The 19,184-nt window shown below is 44.9% G+C and overlaps 1 protein-coding gene across 2 annotated transcripts; it reads left to right on the top strand.

Moving 5' to 3' along the window:
* Nucleotides 1–2,667: 2,667 nt before the first annotated feature.
* On the top strand, nucleotides 2,668–18,943 carry LOC118360280 (uncharacterized). 2 transcript variants are annotated; one of them, XM_052481970.1, is made up of 17 exons: nucleotides 2,668–4,066; nucleotides 4,278–4,293; nucleotides 4,461–4,577; nucleotides 4,798–4,895; nucleotides 4,991–5,074; nucleotides 5,186–5,300; nucleotides 5,403–5,587; nucleotides 8,560–8,628; nucleotides 8,784–8,850; nucleotides 13,057–13,253; nucleotides 13,330–13,377; nucleotides 14,970–15,015; nucleotides 15,185–15,336; nucleotides 15,636–15,704; nucleotides 15,805–15,856; nucleotides 16,050–16,157; nucleotides 16,928–18,943. In XM_052481970.1, exons 1-17 carry the CDS (start codon nucleotides 3,956–3,958, stop codon nucleotides 17,902–17,904), a joined length of 2,511 nt encoding a protein of 836 aa, XP_052337930.1. In that variant the 5' UTR covers nucleotides 2,668–3,955; the 3' UTR covers nucleotides 17,905–18,943. The 2 variants fall into 2 exon arrangements, with proteins under 2 accessions (XP_052337930.1, XP_052337931.1); XM_052481971.1 differs by having other exon boundaries at nucleotides 2,670–4,066; nucleotides 5,412–5,587.
* The last annotated feature ends 241 nt before the right edge of the window (nucleotides 18,944–19,184 follow it).

Here is a 19,184-nt window from a genome sequence, read left to right as displayed (position 1 = left end):
ATTTTGAAAAGAAGGTCGACGACATCCGATCCTCGTTTGCTAAGTCAAACGACACCGCTGGTTCTGCTCACACTGCCCTACCCTGTGCTCTGACCTCTTTCTCCCCTCTCTCTCCAGATGAAATCTCGCGTCTTGTGACGGCCGGCCGCCCAACAACCTGCCCGCTTGACCCTATCCCCTCCTCTCTTCTCCAGACCATTTCCGGAGACCTTCTCCCTTACCTCACCTCGCTCATCAACTCATCCCTGACCGCTGGCCACGTCCCTTCCGTCTTCAAGAGAGCGAGAGTTGCACCCCTTCTGAAAAAACCTACACTCGATCCCTCCGATGTCAACAACTACAGACCAGTATCCCTTCTTTCTTTTCTCTCCAAAACTCTTGAACGTGCCGTCCTTGGCCAGCTCTCCCACTCTCTCTCAGAATGACCTTCTTGATCCTAATCAGTCAGGTTTCAAGACTAGTCATTCAACTGAGACTGCTCTTCTCTGTATCACGGAGGCGCTCCGCACTGCTAAAGCTAACTCTCTCTCCTCTGCTCTCATCCTTCTAGACCTATCGGCTGCCTTCGATACTGTGAACCATCAGATCCTCCTCTCCACCCTCTCTGAGTTGGGCATCTCCGGCGCGGCCCACGCTTGGATTGCGTCCTACCTGACAGGTCGCTCCTACCAGGTGGCGTGGCGAGAATCTGTCTCCTCACCACGCGCTCTCACCACTGGTGTCCCCCAGGGCTCTGTTCTAGGCCCTCTCCTATTCTCGCTATACACCAAGTCACTTGGCTCTGTCATAACCTCACATGGTCTCTCCTATCATTGCTATGCAGACGACACACAATTAATCTTCTCCTTTCCCCCTTCTGATGACCAGGTGGCGAATCGCATCTCTGCATGTCTGGCAGACATATCAGTGTGGATGACGGATCACCACCTCAAGCTGAACCTCGGCAAGACGGAGCTGCTCTTCCTCCCGGGAAGGACTGCCCGTTCCATGATCTCGCCATCACGGTTGACAACTCCATTGTGTCCTCCTCCCAGAGCGCTAAGAACCTTGGCGTGATCCTGGACAACACCCTGTCGTTCTCAACTAACATCAAGGCGGTGGCCCGTTCCTGTAGGTTCATGCTCTACAACATCCGCAGAGTAAGACCCTGCCTCACACAGGAAGCGGTGCAGGTCCTAATCCAGGCACTTGTCATCTCCCGTCTGGATTACTGCAACTCGCTGTTGGCTGGGCTCCCTGTCTGTGCCATTAAACCCCTACAACTCATCCAGAACGCCGCAGCCCGTCTGGTGTTCAACCTTCCCAAGTTCTCCCACGTCACCCCGCTCCTCCGCTCTCTCCACTGGCTTCCAGTTGAAGCTCGCATCCGCTACAAGACCATGGTGCTTGCCTACGGAGCTGTGAGGGGAACGGCACCTCAGTACCTCCAGGCTCTGATCAGGCCCTACACCCAAACAAGGGCACTGCGTTCATCCACCTCTGGCCTGCTCGCCTCCCTACCACTGAGGAAGTACAGTTCCCGCTCAGCCCAGTCAAAACTGTTCGCTGCTCTGGCCCCCCAATGGTGGAACAAACTCCCTCACGACGCCAGGACAGCGGAGTCAATCACCACCTTCCGGAGACACCTGAAACCCCACCTCTTTAAGGAATACCTAGGATAGGATAAGTAATCCTTCTCACCCCCTCTTAAGATTTAGATGCACTATTGTAAAGTGACTGTTCCACTGGATGTTATAAGGTGAATGCACCAATTTGTAAGTCGCTCTGGATAAGAGTGTCTGCTAAATGACTTAAATGTAAATGTAAATGTAACAGGACACAGGTGAAACTAATAAGACAAGACAAACAGACAACGAAAAAGGGATCGGTGGCGGCTAGTAGGCCGGTGACGACGACCACCGAGCACCGCCTGAACAGGCAGGGGAGCCAACTTCGGCGGAAGTCGTGACAATTATATTATATTCTACTGTATTTTAGTCAATGCCACTCCGACATTGCTTGTCCTAATATTTTTTTCAATATATTTCTTGATTCCATTCTTTTACTTTTAGATGTGTGTATTGCCGTGAATTGTTAGATATTACTGCACTGTTGGAGCTAGGAACACAACCATTTCGCTACACCCGCAAACATCTGCTAAATATGTGTATGTGATTTGATATTGGTCATATTCCACACCTCCTCGTGCCTTATTGCTTAATTGGAAAACAACACATGAGTCTAACCAGAGGTGGCTGCAGGCATGGGTTGAAATGTTATCAAATGATTTTCTATAAACAGCAAACTATCTGAAACTATTTTCAAATACTTCTTTACAAACATTGTCAAATACCATAACCAAACAGACTAGATTCAAATCTGTCGTTCTGCCCCTGAACAGGCAGTTAACCCACTGTTCCTAGGCCGTCATTGAAAATAAGAATTTGTTCTTAACTGACTTGCCTAGTTAAATAAAGGTTAAAAAAATGCATGAGAGTATTTAAATATTTATATTTCCACATACTTCAAATAAAATGAAAAATATTCAAATATTTAGGATGGGTTGGTAAATTCACTCTGGCCATCTACTCCGATTTCAGAGCACTCTAGTCTCAAATCAAATCAAAGTTTATTTGTCATGATCCAGTTGCAGAGGGAGGTGTTTAGTCTCAGGATCCTAAGCTTAGTGATGAGATTTGAGGGCACTATGGTGTTGAACGCTAAACTGTAGTCAATGAGCTGTAGTCAATGAATAACATTCTCACATAAGTGTTCCTTTTGTCCAGTTGGGAAAGGGCAGTGTGGAGTGCAATAGAGATTGCATCATCTGTGGATCTGTTTGGGCGGTATGCAAATTGGAGTGGGTCTAGGGTTTCTGGGATAATGGTGTTGATGGGATGTGTGCAAGAGCGCAGAATAACTGAAGAATTTACAACCGTGCAACACTCTTGTTGGATATGACCTAGTTTCAGTAAACGTAGGCAAAAAAAACGTAATTAAATTGTTGCCAGCAGCACAGTTACAGTCACCAACGTTCAAGAGAACACGAAAACAGCTTTAACCAGCTCTGATAGGGCGAGTAAAATGGTCAGAGAGAGGTGGTCTCTCATTTGTTTCTGGAAGTAGCTAGCAAGCTAGACAACTTTGGTCAGTTAGCTTGGGTGCTTGATTGCCAGTTGTGAGGTCAGAACACTTGGATCAACCGTAATCCTCGGCCAGAGCGTCCAGTGTGCGCTCTGAACTCTCCGAGAGCCGAAACACTGAATCTACGAACGGACAATCTGACAACACTCTGAATTTACTAACGCCTAGAGCGCTCTCTGGGCACGCTCTGGCACTCCTGTGTGAATTACGAACACACCCATACTTCCAAATGTCTTAGAAAGTTGCTGAATTACCCTAAATATAATTTGAACCAAGGTCTGTTTCAGAAAAGATGCGGTATTTATGATTAACAGAGGGGTCAGTGACTGTGCAAGGGGGACGGCAATGTTTGCCAATACACGCTTCCTTCTGGATGTAACGTTAAAAAATAAGTATTTCTTAGCATAGCCTGACTGTTATTTCCTCATTGTTCGTAAAAAAAATACATGTCAAACGAGTACACATTGTCTGAGGCAGCTGGAAAGGTGGAGCTGTACTAAACTACCCACTCACTCACTCACTCAATGCACAACTTGATACGCATGGAACAATTATTAATGAGTCATTTTTTTTTACCGTTCTTATTGGGAACAGACAAAACAACATAGCACTGGAACTTATGATGTAGGCTACGTTTCCGTTTTCTTGGATTTAATTTCTTTCATTTTAATATGCAAGTAAGGCTAAACGTATTGAGTGTGGTCTGTCGTTCTGCTGTTTTTTTGCGCATTTGCGTTTTTTTGTCCCAAGGCCAAAGTTGTTCAAGCATCATTGGATACGCCGTGACTTTTTACACGTGCCTCTGTTGTGAGTAAGCTAGTGGTCACCCTTCATGATGATGAGTCGCGGGAATGGACCTGCACTTGCTGTGCTCCTGTTGTGCCTGCTGCAGCTCCTGTGCGCCTCGGAGGAGATAACACGCGCCAGACTAACTGTCACCGAGGTAAGGGACTAATGCATACCATCGTTGGGGCCCACCACCATGGACATAATGTAACTAATATGCAAAAGAGACATTATACTCAGACCTTATATAATGGAAATACTGTATTGGAAATGGATTAGCCTATGTGAACCTGTCCTGCATCAAGATTCACTTCACTAACCCAGTCTATTTTTCTTCCTCCTTTTCTTCCTCTATTTCTCCACAATAGATTCAATACCAAAATGGTAAGTGTTACTTCAGTCCATGGTCTCTATGGGATAACTCATTTTGTACACAATATGAAAAGGAACCATTTATTTGGCATTTTCAGACTTCACTTGTATACTTATTTTACTGCATATATTGTTTTGAGTGTCCATATGTTCTGTGTTTCTGTCTTTTTTTCCTGTAGGTTCCAACTGGAACCCTGAGAGTCTTCCTCAGCTGAGTCTGTCCACTCTCGGGTTCTCTCCATCACAAGGCTCCTGTTTTGCCTGTGTCCATGTACGTGTCAGAATGAAAGCGGCAGGTAAGACTGTTTCCCATCCACAACCAATCTCTGTCTCTCCTCACCATCCTCATCCCCTTTAGAACTTTCTTCCATCCCATCCTCCTTCTATTTAAAGTCTCAGTCTCCCTTTCTCTGGCCTTGTGTTTGTTTCAGTCTATATCTTTCTTCCTTATCCTGACTTCCTCTCGTTCTACCTTTACTGCCACAATTCTTTAATCTGTCCTCTGTGTTCCTCTAGACTTCACTGGGACACTGACCATTAAATACCTGGAGCTGTCAACTACAACTCGCAGAACCATCTCGATAAAAAAGGGAGTCAATAATGAGACTTTACAGGTAACATTTCTTGAAATGGAACCCCTCTCCCTTTCAGTTAAAAAGGATAAGATAGATGGATAAAATAAATTCACTTTATTCATTTTTATTTTAAGTGGAGTGACCCGTTTCGATCCATCATAGTAGGAAAGACCAACATTAAGCGCTTACATCCCCATGACATTGGCCACATGATTGTGGTAAGATTTGATACTTTCATACATGTAGGCACAGATACACACACACATACAGTAGAACGATGAAAGTGAGCTTCTGATCATGTTGCTGTGTGTGTCTCTGCTGCCTTCCAGTGGGAGTTGGTGTATGACTGTTTCCCTGCTGACGCAGGGCGAGAGGTGCATGTGTCTTTGTCCTCTAAACCACAGAGACAGCACAGGTACATCGTACAGAAGGACATCTGTCCAGGTACTAATCTCACCTTTCACCTCCATCACTTATCCCCATCCCTCACCTGTGATGTGATGAGAATCACATCATAATACTAATCATACTATGACTCTGTCTGAGGTGATGCAGATTCAGATCCAGTACCAGAGTTTGATCTGTCTGTGGATGAGCTGGCTCGATCCCTCAATGTAACAGTAGCAACTGGAGACCACATATACCAACCGGCTCTCTCATCTGATGTATACACCAGGTTGTGCTACAGACACACAGATGCAGAATGCTCCAACCTTTCTGCTCTTTCTACTGTAAGCTATTTTGCATGTGTGTATTGTGTGTGTGGGTGGGTGCGTGCGTGTGTGCATGTATAGAGGTGTTTTAAAAAGATGAATGTTGTTTATAACATACACTACCTGTCAAACATTTTAGAACACCTACACATTCATGAGATTTTCTTTATTTTTTACTATTTTTTACATTGTAGAATAGTAGTGAAGACATCAAAACTATTAAATAACACATGGAATCATGTAGTAATCAAAAAAGTGTTAAACAAATCAAAATATATTTTATTTTTGAGATTCTTCAAATAGCCACCCTTTGCCTTGATGACAGCTTTGCACACTCTTGGCATTCTCTCAACCAGATTTATGAGGTAGTCACCTGGAATGCATTTAAATTAACAAGTGTGCCTTGTTAAAAGTTCATTTGTGGAATTTCTTTCTTCTTGATGGGTTTGAGCCAATCATTTGTGTTGTGACAAGGTAGGGGTGGTAAATGGAAGATATCCCTATTTGGTAAAATATATATTTTTAATTGAACCTTTATTTAACTAGGCAAGTCAGTTAAGAACAAATTCTTATTTACAATGATGGCCTACACTGGCCAAACCTGGACAACACTGGGCCAATTGTGCGCCACCCTATGGGACTCCCAATCATGGCCAGTTGTGATACAACCTGGATTCAAACCAGGGTGTCTGTAGTGACGCCTCTAGTACTGAGTTTCAGTGCCTTAGATGGCGGCGCCACTCGATATTATAGCAAGAACAACTTAAATAAGCAAAGAGAAATGACAGTCCATCATTACTTTAAAGACATGAAGGTCAGTCAATATGGAACATTTTAAGAACTTTGAAAGTTTCCTCAAGTGCAGTCGCAAAAACCATCAAGCGCTATGATAAAACTGGCTCTCATGGGGACCGCCACAGGAATGGAAGACCCAGAGTTACCTCTGCTGCAGAAGATAAGTTCATTAGAGTTACCAGCCTCAGAAATTGCAGCCCAAATAAATGCTTCATAGAGTTTAAGTAACAGACACATCAACATCAACTGTTCAGACGAGACTGTGTGAATCATGCCTTCATGGTCAAATTGATGCAAAGAAACCACTACTAAAGGAAACCAATAAGAAGAAGAGACCTACTTGGGCCAAGAAACACTAGCAATGGACATTATACTGGTGGAAATTTGTCCTTTGGTCTGGAGTTCAAATTGGAGATTTTTGTTTCCAATCATGTCTTTCTGAGACGTGTTGTGGATAAACAGATGATCTCTGCATGTATATTTCCCACCTTAAAGCATTGAGGAGGTGTTATGGTGTGGGGGTGCTTTGCTGGTGACACTGTCTGTGATTTATTTTGTTTAAGGCACACTTAACCAGCATGGCTACCAGAACATTCTGCAGCGATACGCCATCCCATCTGGTTTGGGCTTAGTGGAACTATCATTTGTTTTTCAACAGGACAATGACCAAACACACCTCCAGGTTGTGTAAGGGCTATTTTCCCAAGAGGAGAGTGATGGAGTGCCTGCACCCGCATGCCCGACTAGCATCACCACCCTGGATGGTTCCGACCTTGAATATGTGGACATCTATAAGTACCTAGGTGTCTGGCTAGACTGCAAACTCTCCTTCCAGACTCACATCAAACATCTCCAATCGAAAATCAAATCAAGAGTCGGCTTTCTATTCCGCAACAAAGCCTCCTTCACTCACGCTGCCAAGCTTACCCTAGTAAAACTGACTATCCTACCGATCCTCGACTTTGGCGATGTCATCTACAAAATGGCTTCCAACACTCTACTCAGCAAACTGGATGCAGTCTATCACAGTGCCATCCGTTTTGTCACTAAAGCACCTTATACCACCCACCACTGCGACTTGTATGCTCTAGTCGGCTGGCCCTCACTACATATTCGTCGCCAGACCCACTGGCTCCAGGTCATCTACAAGTCCATGCTAGGTAAAGCTCCGCCTTATCTCAGTTCACTGGTCACGATGGCAACACCCATCCGTAGCACGCGCTCCAGCAGGTGTATCTCACTGATCATCCCTAAAGCCAACACCTCATTTGGCCGCCTTTCGTTCCAGTACTCTGCTGCCTGTGACTGGAACGAATTGCAAAAATCGCTGAAGTTGGAGACTTTTATCTCCCTCACCAACTTCAAACATCAGCTATCCGAGCAGCTAACCGATCGCTGCAGCTGTACATAGTCTATAGGTAAATAGCTCACCCATTTTCACCTACCTCATTCCCATACTGTTTTTATACTGTTTTTATTTATTTACTTTTCTGCTCTTTTGCACACCAATATCTCTACCTGTACATGACCATCTGATCATTTATCACTCCAGTGTTAATCTGCAAAATTGTAGTATTCGCCTACCTCCTCATGCCTTTTGCACACATTGTATATAGACTGCCCATTTTTTCTACTGTGTTATTGACTTGCTAATTGTTTACTCCATGTGTAACTCTGTGTTGTCTGTTCACACTGCTATGCTTTATCTTGGCCAGGTCACAGTTGCAAATGAGAACTTGTTCTCAACTAGCCTACCTGGTTAAATAAAGGTGAAATAAATAAAATAAAAATTTAAAAAATCCAAATTGAGATGGTTTTGGGATGAGTCGGACCGCAGAGTGAAGGAAAATCAGCCAACAAGTGCCCAGCATATCTGGGAACTCCTTCAAGATTGTTGGAAAAGCTTTCCAGGTGAAGCTGGTTGAAAGACTGCCAAGAGTGTGCAAAGCTGTCATCAAGGCAAAGGGTGGCTATTTGAATAATCTCAAATATTAAATATATTTGGATTCGTTTGAACACTTTTTTGGTTATAACGATTCTATGTGTTATTTCATAGTTTTGTTGTCTTTATTATTCAACAATATAGAAAATAGTAAAAAATAAAGAAAAGACTTTAAATGAGTAGGTGTTCTAAAACATTGGACCGGTAGTGTAGGTTGATAATCTGTTAATGAATATTCTGTTGTTCTCTCCAGATTGACACCAATCAGAATCGGTCAGTGACTCTCAGTTTCCCCTACCTGCTACCCTGTGTCTGTGTACAGGTAAGAAGGTCTCACTCAGTGACATATCACCATGAGTTAACTATCAGATAATGTGCAATAGACAGTGAAAGTACTGCATGGCTAAAACTACAGTATGTCTCATGTTTGTGTCCTTGCATGTCTCTCTGCCTGTCTGTCTGTACATATGGTTGCAGGTTTATTACACACACCTAGACGCAAGGCGAACCACAGTTTGCCCGTTTGTGAATGGCTCATTAGATGGTGAGTATCTAATCTAAAATGGTGCCGGAGAAGAAGGCAGACATTTTACGTGCCCCCAACCGATTGTGTTTTTTGTTAGTTTATTTGCGTTGTTTGTAACTTCTTTTGTACTTAATGTTGCCGTTACCGTCTCTTATGACCGAAATAATTTCTGGACATCAGGACTGCGATTACTCACCACGGACTGGCAGAATCCTTTTTTCCATTAACGAGCCTGTCGCGAACGATATGCTGCTTTCTCAGGAACAGGCCCAGATCCCCGTGATTTGCATGAAGAGGAGGTGGAGAAAAAGGGTCCGGAGGGCGGGCTGGGCTGCCTTCTGTGAATTCGTTGGCAATCTAATAAACCTCCACTTCCATTCTGCTAGCAAACGTGCAATCTTTGGACAATAAAATAGATGACCTACGCGGAATATTGAACTGCCAACGGGACATTCAAAACTGTAATATCTTACGCTTCATGGAGTCGTGGCTGAACGACGACACTATCAACATAACATACAGCTGTCTGGTTATACGCTACACCGGCGTCTGGTAAGACAAGGGGCGGCGGACTATGTATTTTTGTAACAGCTGGTGCACAGACTAAGGAAGTCTCGAGCTATTGCTCGCCTGAGGTAGGTTGTCTCATGATAAGCTGTACACCACACTATCTACCTAGAGAGTTTATCTGCATTTTTGTAGGTGTTTACATACCACCACAGTCAGAGGCTGGCACTAAAACAGCATTGAATGAGCTGTATTCCGCCATAAGCAAACAAGAAAACACTCACCCAGAGGCGGCGCTCCTAGTTCATGATAAGCTGTACACCACACTATCTACCTAGAGAGTTTATCTGCATTTTTGTAGGTGTTTACATACCACCACAGTGAGAGGCTGGCACTAAAACAGCATTGCATGAGCTGTATTCCGCCATAAGCAAACAAGAAAACACTCACCCAGAGGCGGCGCTCCTAGTTCATGATAAGCTGTACACCACACTATCTACCTAGAGAGTTTATCTGCATTTTTGTAGGTGTTTACATACCACCACAGTCAGAGGCTGGCACTAAAACAGCATTGAATGAGCTGTATTCCGCCATAAGCAAACAAGAAAACACTCACCCAGAGGCGGCGCTCCTAGTAGCCGGGGACTTTAATGCAGGGAAACTTAAATCCGTTTTACCAAATTTATATCAGCATGTTAAATGTGCAACCAGAGGGGGGAAAAAAGAAAACTGGACCACCTTTACTCCTCACACATACAATGCTCTCCCTCCATTTGGCAAATCTGCCCATAATTCTATCCTCCTGATTCCTGCTTACAAGCAAATATTGAAGCAGGAAGCAACAGTGACTAGATCAATACAAAAAAAGTGGTCAGATGAAGTAGATGCTAAGCTACAGGACTGTTTTGCTACCACAGACTGGAATATGTTCTGGGATTCCTCCAATGGTATTGAGTACACCACATCAGTCATTGGCTTCATCAATAAGTGCATCGTTGACGTCGTCCCCACAGTGACAGTACGTACATACCCCAACCAGAAGCCATGGATTACAGGCAACATCCGCACTGAGCTAAAGCTGCAGCTTTCAAGGAGCAGGACTCTAACCCGGAAGCTTAAGAAATACTGCTATGCCCTCCGACGACCCATCAAACAGGCAAAGCGTCAATACAGGACTAAGATCAAATCGTACTACATCTGCTCTGACGCTCATTGGATGTGACAGGGCTTGCAAACTATTACAGACTACAAAGGAAAGCACAGCAGAGAGCTGCCCAGTGATACGAGCCTACCAGATGAGCTAAACTACTTCTATGCTCACTTCGAGGCAAATAAACACTGAAGCATGCATGAGAGCCCCATCTGTTCCGGAAGACTGTGATCAAGCTCTCCACAGCAGATATGAGTAAGACCGTTAAACAGGTCTACATTCACAAGGCGGCAGGGACAGTTTGGATTACCAGGACGTGTACTGCGAGCATGCACTGACCAACTGGCAAATGGCTTCTTTTATGCACGCCTCTTGGAGGGAGCGCAACACCCTGCTACACTCAACTCCCCATGAAATGTGAAAGAGGTATGTGATTGTAAGTACGGGTAAGGATGACCGAGGCAGAGAATATTACCATTTACTGGGAATTTATTTCCTTAACACAGTAATGTGGGGAAAAGGGACTGGACGGAACCAAAGCAAAGACAGTAAAAGTTGAGTCCCCTCTAATACCTTACCTGCCTACCCACTACTTACCTAACCTTAACACCACCTGGCGCGCTAACCAAAATACAGGGGGTGGTCCACCCAGGTCTTACCTAGTGTGCATAGACAGAGTACACACTACGGGTATATGTATGCCCACAGGCCTCTTGCCTAAGCACTCTCAAGGTGCCTTCACCTTCTCCCCTCGGAACAAATGAAACAGAATAATAAAATTTTAATAATCAAAACAGTCCTTTTGACATAAACATACCTCAGCAGGACTGGCTACAAAATACTTTCCAAAAACTGTCTGCACAACAACCAACACAGGACATCAAAGAAGATCTCTCTCCTAACAAAGGAACACTGGCTTTTAAGGAGTTTGTAATTGGTGACAAACTGCCATGGGGCTGACCAATCAGCTGCTTGGGGGAATCCAGGAAGCCATTTCCTGAAATACACACATAAACACATACAAACCCACAACAACGCAGAAGCTGGGCCATGTAATATCTTCACTGACATTTTCAACCTCTCCCTATCCGAGTCTGTAATACCAACATGTTTTAAGCAGACCACCATAGTGCCTGTGCCCAAGAACACTAAGGTAACCTGCCTAAATTACTACCGACCCGTAGCACTCATGTCTGTAGCCATGAAATGCTTTGAAAGGCTTGTCATGGCTCACTTCAACACCATTATCCCAGAAACCCTAGACCCACTCCAATTTGCATACCGCCCAACAGATCCACAGATGATGCAATCTCTATTGCACTCAACACAACCCTTTCCCACCTTGACAAAAGGAACACCTAGGTGAGAATGCTATTCATTGACTACAGCTCAGTGTTCAAAATCATAGTGCCCTCAAAGCTCACCACTAAGCTAAAGACCCTGGGACTAAACACCTCCCTCTGCAACTGGATCCTGAACTTCCTGACGGGCCGTCCCAAGGTGGTTAGGGTAGGTAACAACACATCCACCACTCTGATCCTCAACACAGTGGCCCCTCAGGGGTGTGTGCTCAGTCCCCTCCTGTACTCCCTCTTCACTCATGACTGCACGGCCAGGCACAACTCCAACACCATCCTTAAGTTTGGCAATGACACAACAGTGATCACCGACAACGTCGAGACAGACTATAGGGAGGACGTCAGAGACCTGGCCGTGTGGTGCCATAACAACAACTCAATGTGATCAAGACAAAGGAGATGATTGTGGACTACAGGAAAAAGAGGACTGAGCATGCCCCCATTCTCATCGACTGGGCTGCAGTGGAGCAGGTTGAGAGCTTCAAGTTCCTTGGTGTCCACATCACCAACAAACTATCATGGTCCAAGCACACCAAGACAGTTGTTAAGAGGGCACAACAAAACCTATTCCCCCTCAGGAGACTGAAAAGATTTGGCATGGGTCCTCAGATCCTCAAAAGTTTATACAGCTGCACCATCAAGAGCATCCTGACCGGTTGCATAACTGCTCGGCCTCCGACCGCAAGGCACTACAGAGGTTAGTGCGAATGGCCCAGTACATCACTGGGGCAAAGGTTCCTGCCATCCAGGACCTCTATACCAGGCGGTGTCAGAGTGTGTTCTCTCTGCTACTGCACGTACCGGAGCACCACGTCTAGGTCCAAGAGGCTCCTAAACAGCTTCTACCCCCAAGCCATGAGACTATTTGCGCAACCCCCCCCTCCCTGCACATTGACTCTGTATTGGTGTCCCCCTGTATATAGTCTCGCTATTGTTATTTTACTGCTGCTCTTTAATGACTTATTTCTTATTGAGTACACCTTTGATTTTTCATATATTGTTTGTCTCTTAGACCTGTTTGAGATGCCGTAGCTGATGATTAGCTTCAGTTTCTATGTGTGTTGTTACCTGTATATTTTCCACTGAACCAGACCTGGGGATAGCAGGTGCTTTCTGCTGGAGCAATTATTAATATGAGTCACAGACAAACCAGCAGAAGATGCAGTCCTCACACTCAGTAACAGTGCACTGTCTGTGTTTGACCACCAGGGGGCAGAGACGTGTGGCGCTCCAGTAATGTGACTCTGTATGGTGAGTTGGGTTCAAGCATAGCCTGGAGTGCCCTGTGTCCTGCTGCTTACCTGAAGCCCTCTGCCTCCCTCTGCTGGCGACACCAGAGAAACACACCACAATGCACTCCCATCCTAAACTCCACAGTGGAGGACATGGAGGAGAAGGGAGATCTGGTGAGTGTTGATGATGACGGTGATGATGAAGATGATGATGATGCTGCTGCTGATATCTTCCCTCTATCCTTGACAGAAATATAATGTTTCTGCTGTGGATAAACACCCTCAGATGTGTGTGCAGGTAAGAGTGTATAAGCCAATCAAATCAAATCAATGTTATTTGTCACATGGGCCGAATACAACAACCTTACCGTGAAATGCTTAACCAACAGTGCAGTTGAAGAAAGAGTTAAGAAAATATGTATCAAATTAACTAAAGTAAAAAATAATTAACAGTAACACAATAAAATAACATTAATGAGGCTATATACAGGGGGTACCGGTTCCGAGTCAATGTGCAGGGGTACAGGTTAGTCGAGGTAATTTGTATATATAGGTAGCGGTGAAGTGACTATGCATAGATAATAAACAGCGAGTAGCAGGGGGGGGGGGTCAATGTAAAAAATTGGTGGGTATTTCATTAATTGTTCAGCAGTCTTATGGTTTGGGGGTAGAAGCTGTTAAGGTGCCTTTCGGTCCTGGACTTGGCGCTCTGGTACTGTTTGCCATGCAGTGGTGTAAAAGGGGGGGCGGGGGGGTAATGTTAATAGTCTTATGGTTTGGGGGTAGAAGCTGTTTAGAAGCCTCCTGGTATAGTTCTGGGTGGCAGGAATCTTGGCTACAGTGATGTACTGGGTCGTACGCACTACCCTCTGTAGCGCCTTACGGTCAGAATGCCATCAATGGTGCAGCTGTAGAACTTTGAGGATCTGGGGACACAAGACAAATCTTTTCAGTCTCCTGAGGAGGAAAAGGTGTTTCCGTATCCTCTTCACTTCTGTCTTGGTGTGTTTGTATCGACCATGATAGTTTGTTGGTGATGTGGACACCAAGGAACTTGAAGCTCTCAACCCGCTCCACTACAGTCCCGTCGATGTTAATGGGGGCCTTGTCGGCCCGCCTTTTCCTGTTGTCCACGATCAGCTCCTTTGTCTTGCTCACATTGAGCAATATACACTATGTCATACTCTTTCCATGACATAAACTGACCAGTTGAATCCAGGTGAAAGACATGATCCCATATTGATGTCACCTTTTAAATCCACTTCAATCAGAGTAGATGAAGGGGAGGAGACAGGTTAAAGATGAAGGGGAGGAGACAGGTTAAAGAAGGATTTTTAAGCTTTGAGACAATCGAGACATGGATTGTGTATGTGTGCCGTTCAGAGGGGGAATGAGCAAGACAAAAGATTCAAGTGTCTTTGAACGCAACTGTGGGAAGTACTGGAGTCCACATGGGCCAGCATTTCTGTGGAATGCTTTTGACACCTTCTCGAGTCCATGCCCCAACGAATTGAGGATGTTCTGAGGGTAAAATGGCTGCAACTCAGCATTAGGAAGGTGTTCCTAATGTTTTGTACACTCAGTGTATGTCTAGTATCAACCGTTAACAGTATGATACATGACACCTGTGGATTTCAGCCACTGATGTCTCTCACTCTCCCTCACTCTCTCTCTCTCTCTCCATCTCCCTCTCCCTCTCCCTCTCCCTCTCTCTCTCTCTCTCTCTCTTTCTCTTTCTCTTTCTCTTTCTCTTTCTCTTTCTCTTTCTCTTTCTCTCTCTCTCTCTCTCTCTCTCTCTCTCTCTCTCTCTCTCTCTCTCTCTCTCTCTCTCTCTCTCTCTCTCTCTCTCTCTCTCTCTCTCTCTCTCTCTCTCTCTCTCTCTCTCTGTAGTTTTCCTTCAGAGACAGCCATGATGTCCACTGTCCATTCCAACCAGGTGAGAGACCACAAAACCACAGTGATAGAAGTACTACACTTGATATTGTTAATATCATAAACATAATCTCTCTCTCTCTCTCTCTCTCTCTCTCGTTCTCCCTCTCTCTGCTCTCGCTCTCTCTCTCTCTCTCCCTCTCTCTCTCTCTACCCCTCCCTCCTTTCCTCAGGTATGTCTAAGTGGGAGGCATATGTTGGTCCTGGTTCACAAAGTCTCTGTGTCTATCTCACCTCCACTATCCCAGCATCCTTTGCTGCACAACTCTGTGTCTGGCAGGAGAAAGGATGTGTGTCCAGAGGAGCTATCTACTTAGTAAACATGGTAAGATAAGAAACTATCACCACAATATAGAGACATAATAGCCTCTATAATATGCTGTCTTGCGTGCTCCGACCTAACTGTGCTATTTTGTGATTCTTTGAGTGTTTATCTTTACTTTTTCGTGTTCTCTTTATTATATATTTATTATTTTTATTAGTTATACTAGTTTTGATTACTGCGCTGTTGGGTAGAGCATGCAAGTTAAGCATTTCACTGTACTTGAACATGTCACAGTAAAACCTGAATTTAATAGACACTGCTGCTCCATGTTGTTAAGAGTGCAGTTTTCTGTTCAACAGGGTGGGGGCACCAGAGAAACACAGCTGAACCTGCCCTTATCATCCCTGACTGAGGGTCTATGTGTGCAGGTACGAACGAACTAACTATGAATTGCTTTTGTATTACGTGAACGCATCTCTAATCTTACTTTTACTTTATTTCAATTTCACTCTCTCTATATCTCTGAAGGTCTGGCGGTCAGATCCTGCACAGTATGGGAGGAGACTACTGTGTCCTGACTGTGAGTTCAGCCTCAGCCACACACACACACACACACACACACACACACACACACACACACACACACACACACACACACACACACACACACACACACACACACACACACACACACACACACACACACACACACACACACACACACACACACACACACACACACACATACTAAGTATCCTCATATGCCTCCTCAGATTCCCACAGGAGATGGGGTCTCTATGCTGTTGCAGTCTTGACACTTGTGGTTACTGTGGCAATGCTGGGAAGCCTCATCTGCTATGTGACCAAGAAGGGAGTCACAGGTCAGTTTTTCTTGTACTGTACATACACCTTTGTAGCCCCTTCTTGTGTCCTCAGTCATATTACATTGCATTAATATTGAGTGCCATCCTTAACCTATCTGCTCTGCCTGTGTGTCTGTCTGCTCTGTCTGTGTGTCTGTCTGTCTCACCTTATCCTTCAAACCTAGCACACTTCATTTAATCCATTGATTTAATATCCATTGATTTAAATAATTGAGAAATCAGTGAATAAATACAAATAATTTCCAATATCTTTTCTGTCTGTCTGTCTGTTGTCTGTCTGTCTGTCTGTCTGTCTGTCTGTCTGTCTGTCTGTCTGTCTGTCTGTCTGTCTGTCTGTCTGTCTGTCTGTCTGTCTGTCTGTATTTGTTTCTCTCTCAACTCCACCATACTCATATCTCCCTCTGTCTCTCTCTCTCTCCTTCTCTCTCTCTCTAACTCACTCTCTCTCTCTCTCTCTCTCTCTCTCTCTCTCTCTCTCTCTCTCTCTCTCTCTCTCTCTCTCTCCTTCTCTCTCCTTCTCTCTCTCTGTCTCTCTCTCTGTCTCTCTCTCTCTCTCTCTCTCTCTCTCTCTCTCTCTCTCTCTCTCTCTCTCTCTCTCTCTCTCTCTCTCTCTCTCTCTCTCTCTCTCTCTCTCTCTCTCTCTCTCTCTCTCTCTCTCTCTCTCTCTCTCTCTCTCTCTCTCTCTCTCTCGCTCTCTTCCCTTGACCATCTCCTTCTTTGTATGTCTTTGTGTGTGTGTCTCTGCCTCCCCCTCTCTCTCCCTGCAGGTTGGCTATTCATCCAGAGGCCTGTGTTGTTGGTGTGTTCATCAGAGCAGTCAGCCCATGTGTCTGCCGTGTGTGCTTTGGCTTCCTTCCTACAGGGGGAGTTGTGTGCTGAAGTGCGCATGGCTCTGTGGACCCAGAGCTCCATTGGGGCTTGTCCTGGGGCTGTGGAGAGGTCTTGGGCTGGGGTGGCTGAGCTGGGCCCTGTGCCCTGGCTGTATGGACAGTGGGAGGCAGTCAGAGAGGCAGGAGGCCAGGTGCTGATCGTATGGAGCGCAGTGGCTAAGGAATCCTACAAGAACTGGAGAGAAGAGAGGGAGGGAGGGGATAGGAGGGAGGGGGAAAAGACAGGAGGGAGTAAAGGAGAGGAGATGCAACAAGGAGAAAGGGGAGGAGAAAAAATGGAAGAACTTGAGAAAACAAGAGTGGAACAGGAGCAAGCAGGATTGAAGAAAGGAGAGGAATGGAAAGAGGAGAGTAGGAGCAGAGAGGAGAGAGAGCCCTCCTCAGTGACAGGGCCAGTGTTCAGGGCTGCCCTGTCCTGTCTGCAGGGGGCACGACAGGGGGCAAGCAGGGTCAACGGCTTCACCATTGTCTACTTCCAGGGCCTCTGTCACAGTCGAGACATCCCCAAGGATCTCAGAGGAGTCCCACGCTACTGCCTGCCTCGGGACTTCGGAGGCCTGATACGTGAGCTGGATGGGACCGCTAGAGGGAGGAACAGTGTGATTGACAGCTGGGCCTGTTGGCCCAGACTCCTTTCCAAAACACTGTCACTTTGGTTGGCACGACGAATAACTCACAGGCTCAGAGTGTGGTTGTCACAGGAAGAGGAGGGGCTAAAACCGAAATCATCACAGGAAGTGATATCAGAGAGGACACTGAACAGGCATGTGTTGTCGCTGTCAATTAATGAGGAAAGGACAGAGCCAAGCACTTTGCAGCAGAAGGAGTTGCTTAGCGTGTCACCATGGCAATGAAGCAGGGCATCTCAGGTTTCACCTTTATACAGGAGCCAGACTTTTGTCTTGACTGTAACATGAGGCAGAGCACATGGGTGGTGTAGTGACACAAACAGTGGAGCAGAGACACTGAGCATTTCATAGGGCTTATTACCACAGTCAAAGGGGGTATTGATAAAATTACTAAGAGAACCTACCACTTTATTTGCCTGTGGTGAAGAGTAGGTAAATATTCTCCTCTGGGCTACATCCCACATATGTCCACAGTTTATGCTTTTTATGCTGAGTGTACAGTTTGAACCTGAAGCTACAGTTCTTTAATATTATACTACTGCTAGTAAGCCCCTTCAGATTGGCAGTGAACAAATATTATTCAAATATCACCAACGACTCACATTCCATTCTCCCACCAAGTCAGTGAAGCCACGGGCTCCAACGGTAGACTGTATGCAAAGCATCTGGAGTCTTATACCATAACACAGATGTTTTCCAGCCACACTTTTCAGTAGTAGGTTGTGTTTGGAAATAAGCAGTTAACAGAGACAGAGCGGTTTTCCTTCAAGTTTAAAGGGGCAATATGTCATTACTATAGATTAATTATATATACCCATTTATTCTTGAAGAATATAACCTAATAAGGCCTCATTGAGCTGATGGCATACCCCATCAGAAACCAAAATAATATTTTGCTTGTTTTACTGCACTTTTTCGAAACAAGGTTATTGTAAACATCCACTGCATAACCCCGAGCCTCAAAACATGCTTAAAAGGATCATTGTGATGTCATGGATGGTCAGCTCTTGCATCCATAGCTCTGAGAGTGGTTATGTTTCTTCAGCCCCATCCCTCAGGTTGTTTACTGAAACAGTGGATAGGGAAACACTGTTGTTGTTTGAACTGCAGATTGCCCCCTTTAAAATGAACTGTATTCAGAACAAATGTTTATGCGTTTACCCTATCTATCATTCTACCATTGTGTGTGGGCTTATAAGTGCCTGTTGCATACATTTTGAAATGCTATTTTGTAAAATAAAATAAATGTGTATTATTTTGTAAATATCCTTCACTTTGATATTAGCTGTTGGCCTCATAAAAATAACTTCTGCATGTATGCTTTCTATAGACAATCTTCTTCTATGTATTATCTATGGTAAGTTTGTCTTAAAGTCCATCATGCTTATCTTTCTGACAGCAGCTAAGCAAACATACATCAACATTATTCCCTCAGGCATCTGTGTGGAAAAGGTGGCTATTTAAAGCTTGTCAACATTGCAGGTGTGTGATGATAGGTTCTCTCC

This window comes from Oncorhynchus keta, chromosome 27, assembly GCF_023373465.1.
Source record: "Oncorhynchus keta strain PuntledgeMale-10-30-2019 chromosome 27, Oket_V2, whole genome shotgun sequence".
NCBI classification, from domain to species: domain Eukaryota; kingdom Metazoa; phylum Chordata; class Actinopteri; order Salmoniformes; family Salmonidae; genus Oncorhynchus; species Oncorhynchus keta.
The sequence above is the reverse complement of the archived record's forward strand: the minus strand, read 5'-3'. Positions and strand labels throughout refer to the sequence as shown.